This window comes from Nicotiana sylvestris, chromosome 3 (genome assembly GCF_000393655.2).
Source record: "Nicotiana sylvestris chromosome 3, ASM39365v2, whole genome shotgun sequence".
NCBI classification, from domain to species: domain Eukaryota; kingdom Viridiplantae; phylum Streptophyta; class Magnoliopsida; order Solanales; family Solanaceae; genus Nicotiana; species Nicotiana sylvestris.
The window spans coordinates 190,447,957-190,459,009 of record NC_091059.1 but is presented as its reverse complement, the minus strand read 5'-3'; the positions used below and the strand labels follow the sequence as shown (position 1 = coordinate 190,459,009).

At 35.5% G+C, this 11,053-nt stretch overlaps 1 protein-coding gene across 1 annotated transcript; it reads left to right on the top strand.

Moving 5' to 3' along the window:
* The first annotated feature begins 1,546 nt into the window (after nt 1-1,546).
* On the top strand, nt 1,547-7,686 carry LOC104239530 (glyoxylate/succinic semialdehyde reductase 2, chloroplastic). Its single transcript, XM_009794176.2, has 12 exons — nt 1,547-2,016; nt 2,913-2,994; nt 3,322-3,387; nt 3,623-3,698; nt 3,792-3,847; nt 4,497-4,581; nt 4,750-4,810; nt 5,660-5,712; nt 5,782-5,852; nt 5,949-6,021; nt 6,891-6,995; nt 7,074-7,686. Exons 1-12 carry the CDS (start codon nt 1,776-1,778, stop codon nt 7,236-7,238), a joined length of 1,134 nt encoding a protein of 377 aa, XP_009792478.1. The 5' UTR covers nt 1,547-1,775; the 3' UTR covers nt 7,239-7,686.
* Nucleotides 7,687-11,053: the final 3,367 nt, after the last annotated feature.

The following is an 11,053-nucleotide window of genomic DNA, read 5'->3' as shown; positions in this document are numbered from 1 at the left end:
AACCATAATCTGAACTTTTATCACTATCAGATTCACAATCAGTGCCTAATTCACACCAATATTGACCTGAAATTAGCTCTTTGTGGTCCCCCATATTGAAATATCTATGATATAGACACAAAAGAAAACATAGAGGGGCCACGTGAATAATTTAACAACTTTGACAATAAAATATTGAACATACAATAAATTACTGCATATAATATAGTGGAAAGAATAAAGCACATACTTTAAGAGATAAAGCACATGTTTTGTCGATTTCAAACCACAGTGGAAAGAAAAAAAACACCGTCTTTAAGAAGAAATGCACATGGTTCTGTCGATTTCAACAACCCAACCCTACTACACTATGATAAAATATGTGAAAAGGACACTTGCAGCCAAAGACGATGTAGACCTAGGGCACAAATTGACACCACATAAGAAAACAACAAAGATAACAAACAAAAAGAGTACCAGACCCACATGCAAACACTATACACTATGCCGCAGGATCAGAAATACCAGAACATGACAAAACCCTAGAAAATTACAAAAAAAATTTGAATAATCTCTTTGTCCGAGACAAAGACCCAATAAATAGAAGGGAAAATTATCTGAATATCTTCAGATGATCTTCAATTTGTGTTGTAAACCTTGCTCGATCGTATCATCCCCTCAACTCTCAAATCCCCTCTGTTAATGAAAGAACTATGTTTGGAAATGGGGTTTGGAGGTTGTGGTTACTGACTCTTTGCTTTTTTAGGTCCGCTTATTTGGATATCGGAGCAGGTTTATGTGGATCCGCTTATGTGGATGTCATGTCAGCTTATGTGGATGTCACGTCAGCTAAATAATGCTGATATGAAGGCTTGTGTGTTTAGTCGTTTGGTTGAAGGCATTAGTGGCCCAATTTGCTAATGTGGGGGATATTTTTGGTCCAATTTACTAACGGGGGACAAAAGTTTTCTATAACCAGTAGTTTAGGGATATTATTGGACCCTTTCCGTACTTAAAAAGACGCACACTTGGATGGTGCACCCCAGTTTTCTAATTTTCAAGGTCTCGTCGCTTCGGTGAATCACTTGAGCCCTGATACATTTTCGGTGCCATGGAGCTAGACCAGTGAGCTATTACGCTTTCTTCAAAGGATGGCTGCTTCCAAGCCCACCTCCTGGTTGTCATCGCTCGATCACTTCCTTTTCCACTAAGTGATTGCTTAGGGACCTTAGCGTACGATCTGGGCTGTTTCCCTCTCGACTTTGGATCTTAGCACCCAAAAAGTCTGTCTGTACAAACGATCTAGGCCTGTATTCGGAGTTTCCCTGGGGTTGGTAAGGCGAAATGAGGCCACCCTAGCCCATTGAGTGCTCTACCTCGGGCCATCGACATCATACGCTCTACTGAAATAGATTTCGCGGAAAACCAGCTACCACATCTAAATTGAAATGGAGGGAGTACTACTTCTCAATCGAACCTGGAGATCTATTGTCCTCCTTATTTTTGTCTAGGATAGAGAGAGTCTATGTTCACTATTTAGACTAAAATATTTAGTAGGTGTAAGAACAATATTTGGTTGAAGTTTTTAGAGTATATGAAAGTTAAACTTATCTTATTTTTAAAATATTCTGCCTATATATTTCAAATATTAAAGTTGATAGCCAAACCTACACGAAGGATATTGAACTCCGCTGAGCCAAGCAGCCAATGGTTTATTTTAGAGGACTGTGAAAGAGATAGCGAAAGGACAAGTGTCTGCTGCTGACCATACCCTGAAACTCACAGAGTAGCGAAGAATGGCCAAAGCATTGATGCTTAAACCCAATTGCAGTTTCGAAATCCTATCTATTGCGCTCTTCAATTCACCTCCAATTTCTACGCCATCTGCAGCCATGGCAATGTGCTCCACATTTTGTCCCCGGGTATCCACTCAGCTAAATTGTAAACCCTTCTCCTTTCCCCCAGCTAATAAACCCTCTAGCTTCTTTGTTTCATTCAAGGCTTTTTCTTCTCAAACTTCTGCTTCTACTCCCAAAGGTACATTCTTCTTTCTTTTGTTTTTTCCGTCCAATTTCGTTACACTTCTGTTTCTCTAGTTTGAACTTGTTTACCATTCTGTGAAGATTAATCTGTAAGTAGCGTTGGAGTTTAAGAAATTTATTATAAAATTCCTATTTGCTTTTCTGGAATAAGACATTATACCCTTTTGTTTATCTCCTCCACTAAGTGTCCAGAAAAGTAGACTATCTAGGACACAACTTGAATTTAAGTAAGCCACTAAGTTGTATATGAATCACCAATAGTCAAATTACATGAACTTGCTTATGCAAACTATACCGGCTGCTGCTTCTGGCTGTACTGTGATTATGTACCAATCTGGTAGATGTAGAAATGGACAGAGGAAGCTTTTTTCTACTTTTTTATTCGCTTGGTGGTTCTGGAGTGGGCACGAATCAATTTTAGATTTTGGTGTATTTTGTTAAGCATACTATACTTTCCTTGTTTTATATAATCTTAAGAAAAGACATCTTGTTATCGCAAGAAAAATTTAAGGTCTTTAAGACTTCTGGATATATAAAGCTCTGATATGTAAAAGCTGAACTATGGTGTTCAACAGGATGGGCTTTTAAAGTTGATTTGTCAGGGCTGCTTAGAGTTGAGTCTATTATGCAAAGCATTAAGATATCTGGGCATTTCTCTTGATCCTTGCACCTGAAAGCAAGAAGAAAGTATTCTGGCATCATTGCACCATGTTAAAACTGAAATAGGATGAACTTATTGATTATATCAGGATTTTGTCATTGTCAACAACCTGAATTTCCTCTTATAAGCTGTCGTTTTGCATTGAGTTATCTATTTCATATGCTATTTTACAACTGACAGGAAGTTTAGGTGTTGCATTTTGTCTGATTGGTGTTTTAGTTTGTTTGCAGCTGATGATACTCCAGCAAGCATTGGCTTTCTAGGTCTTGGGATTATGGGCTCCCCCATGGCACAAAATCTCATAAAAGCAGGGCACGTTACAAATGTTACTCGATAGACAAATTTAATGGAGTTCAATATTTTTCCACTTTGTACTACATGAATCACTGGAACAACATTTATTGCTATCTTCGTACTCATCATTGTAGTTCTTCCTTAACCAGCAGAATTATGATTATCATAAACTGGTGATCTTTCAGAAGCATATGTTGATAATGCAAAAGATGTTCAGAGCAGACACACCTTTTTGTCTGGAGCACTGAAACATGATTGTTATACTTGAACACCTTTTTTTTTTTTTTGAATAAATCGAATACAAACTCTTATCAATTTATTGTATTTGTCGTTCTCATGCTGCAGACGTGCTGTGACAGTTTGGAATAGGACCAAGAGCAAATGTGAACCCCTTATCTCCATGGGTGCAAAGTAAGTATATATATGCCAATTTTGCTTTAAACTGGACTTGTGTTCGGTTGAGATGGCATCCTGGAAATGTGGGTTTAAATTTATAAAATAAACCAACAATGACGCACCGTGCGAACTCTATGCTAATGCTTGTCTGGCCATGTATCAGATCTCGTAAAGTTTGTCAACTACTGTTACTTCTTGCGCTTATTGATAATTTGCATTTTGAAGTAACTTTGAGGTTTCTTTTCTGCAGATACAAGTCCTCCCCTGAGGAAGTTGCAGCATCTTGTGATGTCACATTTGCTATGCTTGCAGACCCTGAGAGTGCAGTGAGTTTTGAGTTTATTGTGTGCAATTTATTGTCTTTCTATATACTTGACAAGTCTAGTCAGCATCTTGATAGTAGTGCGGTATTTTTCCAGGTGGATGTTGCTTGTGGAAAATATGGAGCTGCAAAAGGAATGGGTCCAGGAAAAGGGTATGATTTGCTTCTTCTCTGCTCTGGAAACTGTAAAGTTTGGACTTTACTGTTGCATCTTTAGCACTGAATGACACGTATAGAATTCTGATTAGTGGTTGGAAGAAATTTTTTGTAAGCATAACAGGGTTTGGAAGTGATTCTAATCAAGAAGTGCAGCAAATGCTTTTTCCGATTTTGCTAATTCTAAAATGATTTACTAGAAAAACTGTTTTTCCCCGTGTTAGATCATAGATGTCTTGCTTAGTTATATCTGGAAGCGTGAGGTTATGATAGTTAATGATGCAAGAAATTGGAATGAGACGAAATGCAAAGTTGCCTGTACTTTAGAGGAACTACTTACAAGTTAAACCATGGTGACATATTCTAGGTCAATCTTTTATTCATATGTAAACAATAACAACAACAAACCCAGTGTAATCCCATAAGCGGGTCTGGGAGGGTAGTATGTACGCAGACCTTAACCCTACCTTATAAAGGTTTGTTCGTACCTAATGTTGGTAATTAAATTATCCTAGTGATTTTATATATTTGTTAAAATAGATATTGCATTTGATGGACACAAGTTTCTTTGGTTGCTTTTCTATGGCTTTCATACTGCTGTCTGAGTTTCATTTATAGCTTTGCACTCTGGTATATGTAAATGCAGTTATGTAGATGTTTCCACAGTTGACGGTGAAACTTCTAAACTGATCTGTGAGCATATCAGAGCTACTGGAGCTCATTTTTTGGAGGTAAAATTTTCCTTCTCCTGTTAAGCATTGTGCATATGAAAGCTATTACTTCCACTATACGACCCCACCGCTCTCCAGGGCCAAAAGAAAATGAAATAACAACAGAATATTGTCTTGTGTTACATCATGTTGAATAACATCCCATGTTTCTTCCAATTTGTCGAAAAGGCTCCAGTATCAGGGTCCAAGAAGCCAGCAGAAGATGGACAGCTAATATTTCTCACTGCAGGTGAAGCTTTTCCCTTCACTATATTTGAGTTATTGGCAATGAAATATGCATGTCATAAATATTGTTATATGTTCATAATAATGAAATTAGTTTGCCTTTATTCAGTCCGATCTTCTTCATTAATTTCATGATTAATGATCCTAATATAGATGCAACATCTAACTGCCCCCCTCCCCCTAACCCTAACCCTCACCCACACAAGACTGAATTTCTGAAGTTTGACCATAAGCTTGTTAGGTAACTCTTAGTTCACATTTTCTAAAAATTAATACCAGTTTCAGAAAACGAAGACGGGATTGACACTGTAAACTTAGAAGCATGACACAGATTAGGAAATTAGGAGGGAGCATCTGAAGATCACCCTTTAATTTGTTCTCCCTCCGTTCCATTTTATTTGGATTTATTTTTTGGCACTATTTCCTTACGAAACAATTTAACTTAAACTTTTCATTTTTGCTTAATGACATGCTTTTACCTACAAAAATGTTATGGCACGTTTAGGACCAACAGTTTCAAAAATCTTATATCGCACAAATGTTTTGACATGTTTAAGACCAAACGTTCCAAAAATCTTTATTTCTTTCTTAAATTTTGTGCCAGTTAAACTACGCACGAAGGCTTATCTAATATAGATTACTTGAACTTTATTCATAAATAGGACAACCTATTATTTGACAAACTGTTGATTTTAAAATTTTTCACATAATACCTTATCTATATAATATATAATGAACTATAGCCACAGGCAATGCATGTACCTCTCTGATTTTGACAAAAATTGTTTAGTCCAGTTCTTGAGACTATCAAAGAACAAGAATTAAGTCCAAACCATGGCTGCAAACCTTTCAGGTGACAACGTGCTGTATGAAACAGTTGCTCCACTGTTGGATATCATGGGGAAGGTCTCATTCTGCCCTTCACTGAGCGATGCAACTCTTTGCACCTTCTAATATTTTCTCCCTTTATCTCAGTCAAGATTTTACCTCGGTGAAGTTGGTAATGGAGCTGCAATGAAACTTGTCGTCAATATGGTTATGGGAAGGTTCTATTTTTTAATTTTTTTCTCATCTCTTCATAGTTTTGTTCTATCTAACTAAAGCTAATGTCAACCTTTCTCTCACAAAAAAAAAAATTGCAGTATGATGGCCTCCTTTTCTGAAGGATTAGTACTTAGCGAGAAAGTTGGACTTGATCCAAGTGTATTAGTAGAGGTATTTCCTGATAAAACAGATAGCTTATTTTTGAGGCTGGCCCCTTGTAAATATGTTTCTTGCACCACTTTATCTTCTTGATTGTTTATAGATTATCTTGCACAATTTTCTTTTCTTTGCCTAGTCGCAAATAACTTGTCTAATGAAGAGAACAATACAACTAGAAACATGTTTTGTGCTCTCTAGGGTTTCTGAACTAGATTTTGGTAGGATTGTTGATGTTGATAACTTCCCAAAGAATTATCCTTTTAGATTTCCGAGGAAGATTGGAATTCCATGTCGATTGAAGTTGCTGAGACTTTACCTTTATTAGGATACGATTAGGCCAACAATAATATAAAAGGGAAAAGAAAAGGAAAGAGAGAGAGAGAGAGAGAGAGAGAGAGAGAGAGAGGTTGGTCCATGACCATGCTATTTGCTGAAAGCTGATACTTAAAAGGATGTTGAGCAGCATCTGTGAGGCTGTTGAGTATGGAAAAGTTATAGAGATAGTTACTTAGTGAAATGACTGAACTGGCTTAAAAATAGTATCACGAGTTTCCGGACAATGCATGGCATGAAAAAGATTTAAAATCGATAATTTCACCCTAGTAAAAGTAAAATGAGAACATATACATGAATCCTTAATTGACTTGCTGATATGAAATCAACTCATCTTCATTTTAATTTCAAGTACGTACAGAATTTACACAGGGTAAAGACTTCACAACTTTCTTTTTGCCTCTTATATGCACAGAGAACTTCATCCTTTCAATAATGACATCTTCAAAGGATTTCCTAGTATAAGATGCTCACAAGGTGCATTGAACTCAGAAATACGTCTAATATCTGTTAGACTGTTACTAATTTTGCACCATGGTTATGCACAGGTGATCTCGCAGGGTGCTATTAGTGCTCCAATGTACGCCATGAAAGGTCCTTCAATGGTTAAATCTTTGTATCCAACAGCGTTTCCTCTGAAGCATCAGCAAAAGGTTTTCTAACATTCCAAGACTGCCTCCTATATGCAAACCTAAAGTTGCTTCTAACCGAAAAAAATATGCTTTTTTCAGGACCTTCGTCTAGCTCTGGGTTTGGCTGAATCTGTTTCACAACCCACTCCAATTGCTGCTGCAACTAATGAGCTTTACAAGGTTGCAAAATCTCATGGTCTAAGCGACCAGGACTTCTCTGCAGTAATTGAAGCATTGAAAGTGAAATTGCAACACCAAACTTAAAAAGCAGTCTTTCCTGGATGACCTATGGTATTTTCCTTCACAAAGCTCGGGTATAATATATCCACCATGATACGGTAAATTTTTTGGTTCACAATGTTTTCATTGTTAACCCATCTTTAAGGGTTTTACATGTATACCTCCTTTCACACCTTTATTATATCTTTCTGGGTATTGTTCAAACAATGTGATAATTTGTATCGGCTTCTTGTACAAGTAGTCGGATGAAGGCACTTGGGAGCTAGTTTCCCTATAATATTTGGATGTACAATGTATTAGACCTTTTAAGTGTATTGCCTTGAAGTTGTGTATGCTCCATATGGTTCCTCTCCATTCCCTCTGGGAAAGTCTTGACTCGATCCCATGTAATCTGAGTCATTCTACTATGTATAACAACAGTCAACTTTTTACTTAGGAAAAATTCAATAGAATACATTTTTATTTTGAAGTACTCATATGTTTGAATGCTTATGTATAGTCATGCTAGTGTGTCGATGGTGGAAAGTGCACATTATTTTTATCTTATACTCCTATGTTTTGTTGTTTAAGCTAGACTTTGATCGCAGCCAAGACTGAGAATGCACAAAAAAAGCATCGGGTATATATCAAATTTTGTTCTAACACACCCATATATTACCCCTAGATCGAACTGAAAAAACAGTTGTGCACTATAGAATCGTCATTTCTGTCATAGCACAACCCATTTATTACTCATTAGAGATTCATTAGATAAGTCTCACTTTTCTTATTTGTAATTAAGTACTTTGTATTCATGTTTTTAGCAGTTTTTAACTACAAGAGAAGATCTTACCCCATCATCTCAAGTGCCTCAGCTAAACCACCAATTATCAATTTCAACATGATTTGTGATTAAGTACTTTGTAGAAGGCCTCATATTATTGAATATCACAATGAAGTTGAAATATAGCAAAAATAGTAGAATGAGTTGATATACCCACCGCGACAAACTTGGGATTTGAGTAGTTATTAATGTTATTATTGCCATCTTCAAAATACCTGTTAGTCCTACTTAAAAGTGTGGCAAGTTTACTCCCAAGGCTTTGGACTAGTGGCAACTACGCAACACATGCTGTTTGGGTTCTAATTTTACCGCTGATAAAATTCGTTAAAATAGTACGGGCTAGCCAATTTTCAGATGGGTCATTCAAAAATAGCCAGTGTTTGCAAAATTATTAAAAAATATTCACTATTTTGTAGGGCTGCTTATCGGGCGGATTGGGCGGTTATTTACTCTTAACGGTTTGGCTTATCGGTTATCGGCTTTTAAATGTATTAATCCGATAGTCACCTGATAAGATATCGGGCGGATTGGTATCGGTTTAGCTCTTATCGGGCGGTTATCGAGCGGTTTATCGGCCTAATTCAATCAAAATAAAATAAAATTTAGTCTCTGTATGGTCGACGTACTAAGAGGAACGAAGCAGAAGAGGCACCGTGATGGGTAAATCATCTGTCTAGAATCTTATTTATGTTTATGCGCATTGGCTTTAGTCCATGTGAAAGATTTCCAATTGGCAGTTGTTAAAATAAATGTTCGTCATGCTTAGAATTTTAGGATGCTTTAAAACCCAGGCAAAGTTGATGAAGCAGTGGTGTAACTGGTATTGTTATCTTGTTTCATACAACAAATTCTGTCTTTTGTCACAGTTAGATGACTCCTTTTATTTGGTTTTCTTTTATTCTAATTTACTTTGATAGAGTACGGGAGGAAGAAAGGTTTTTGATTATTTAATATATATATATATGGATAAAAATAAATTTTATGTGTATATATATATATATATATATATATATATATATATATATATATAGTATGTATATATATATATATATATATGTATATTCTTAACGGGTTAACGGATTATCCGATTAGAAAATTGAATAATCCGCCCCCAAATCGATAAGTCGTTAATAAAAAAAAATTTAATTTGTTCTCCGACTGTTAAACCGTTAACCCGATACCAATAAGCCATTAAACTTCGGCTTCGGTTCGGTTTTCGATTTCGGTTCGGTTTTGAACCCCCCTACTATTTTGCTGCAACAGGGACCGGTCCAGCATAATATACTGGAGATCAGTGCACCTGTGTTTGAACCTCCAGCATATTATGCTGGAACTTCAACACGCGGAAAGTTCCAGCATAATATACTGAAGATTGGAGCACATGTGTATAAACTTCTAGTATATTATACTGAACCGGTATATTATACTAGAACTCCAGTATATTATGCTGGAGTTCCAGTATACTTATGCTGGAACTCCGATATATTATATTGGAGTATTTTCCGGATTTTGAACAGTGTTTTCGTTCAGATTTATCTTTACATGAAAAATGGCTAAATTTCAATTGCTTTTGAAATTGTGGCTATTATTGAATGACCACTTGTAAATCTGGTTATTTTTTAATTTCTCCCCTAAAATTTTGGTATTTAAATGGAGAAGGGTGTATGGACGGGTCCATTCTTCGCCGAATTTCAAACTCTCATTTGCCTAAATTTCTCGGTTATTTTTTAAAAAAAGAAAAGAAAAAGAAGTGGGGCAAGCTATAAAAGATGGTTGAGAACCTGGTGGAATAGTAGGAGCTTTTAAGTACTCGTATGATATCATTACTAATACAAGGGGTGTACATGGATCGGGTTGATTCGGTTTTTATCAAAACCAAACCAAATTAACTATATCGGTTTGGATTGGTTCGGTTTTGTCGGGTTTTTCGTGTTTTCGGATTTTTTGTTATATGAATATTATTTCAATCTTACTTTGTTAAAATTATAGATAAAGCTTTGATAAGTGAATACATGTTTAGTAAATATGGGAAAAAATTGACAAACATATGATCTATTAAAATATTCTATTGGGAGAATTTTTTTAGTAACACATGATAGTTATTTTCTTAGTCGTCTAATAATAATTTTTTGTTAATTTACGCTTTCAAGGTTAATACACGAGAGGATCCCAAATATTTCTACATTTTCTAAAGAAAATTCACTATAAAGTCTTAAAAGTATAAATAAAATTTATATATTTATATGTCGGTTTGGTTCGGATTTTTTTACTCAATACCAAATCAAGTCAAACCAAACCTAGTAGGATTTTTTAATCAATTTGATTTGATTTTTTGATTTGATGTGATTTTTCAGTTCGATTTGAACACCCCTAACTGATATGGTCTCCAATGGCTTTTCCCATACCCACCCTCACTCCCTCAAAATGGGAAATAGAATAAATAAATGAAGAATTAGAAAACAAATCCCTTTGGACTTTGTGGCAGATTTAACATGGTTGAAACAGTAGTTATCTATTTGGTTTGATTAGTAGATGGTTTCAATGGATCAGTCTAACTAATCGATTACTCATCATATTCTGTATTTTTCTCTCCGAGTATTCTGTTTCCGACATTTGTCCACGTTAAGCACTCTTCCCTTTTCGAGTTTTGGGTCCTTTGTCACCTGTTTGACCAAAAAGTGCAACCTTTGGTTAAAACGATTATATTTCTAGATATGGGTTCTGGCAAAATGGCTATCGTTTGGATAGATTTTATATAGAATCGATAGTAGCATTTAATATGTGTTTCGAAAGATATATGTAATAATGAAAAAGTAATTAGTAATAAATAATAATAAATGATATTTAAGTAAATAAAAAAAGTGGTTCTCCAATAAACAATGAACTAGGCGATTGTTTCTTATGATAGTGATGAGTGATAAACAGATCTTAGAACATTCGAAATATTCCGATGGAAAAGTAAGGAATAATATGAGCAAAAATCTCTATCCTTTTTTTATATCAAAATTCATTAATC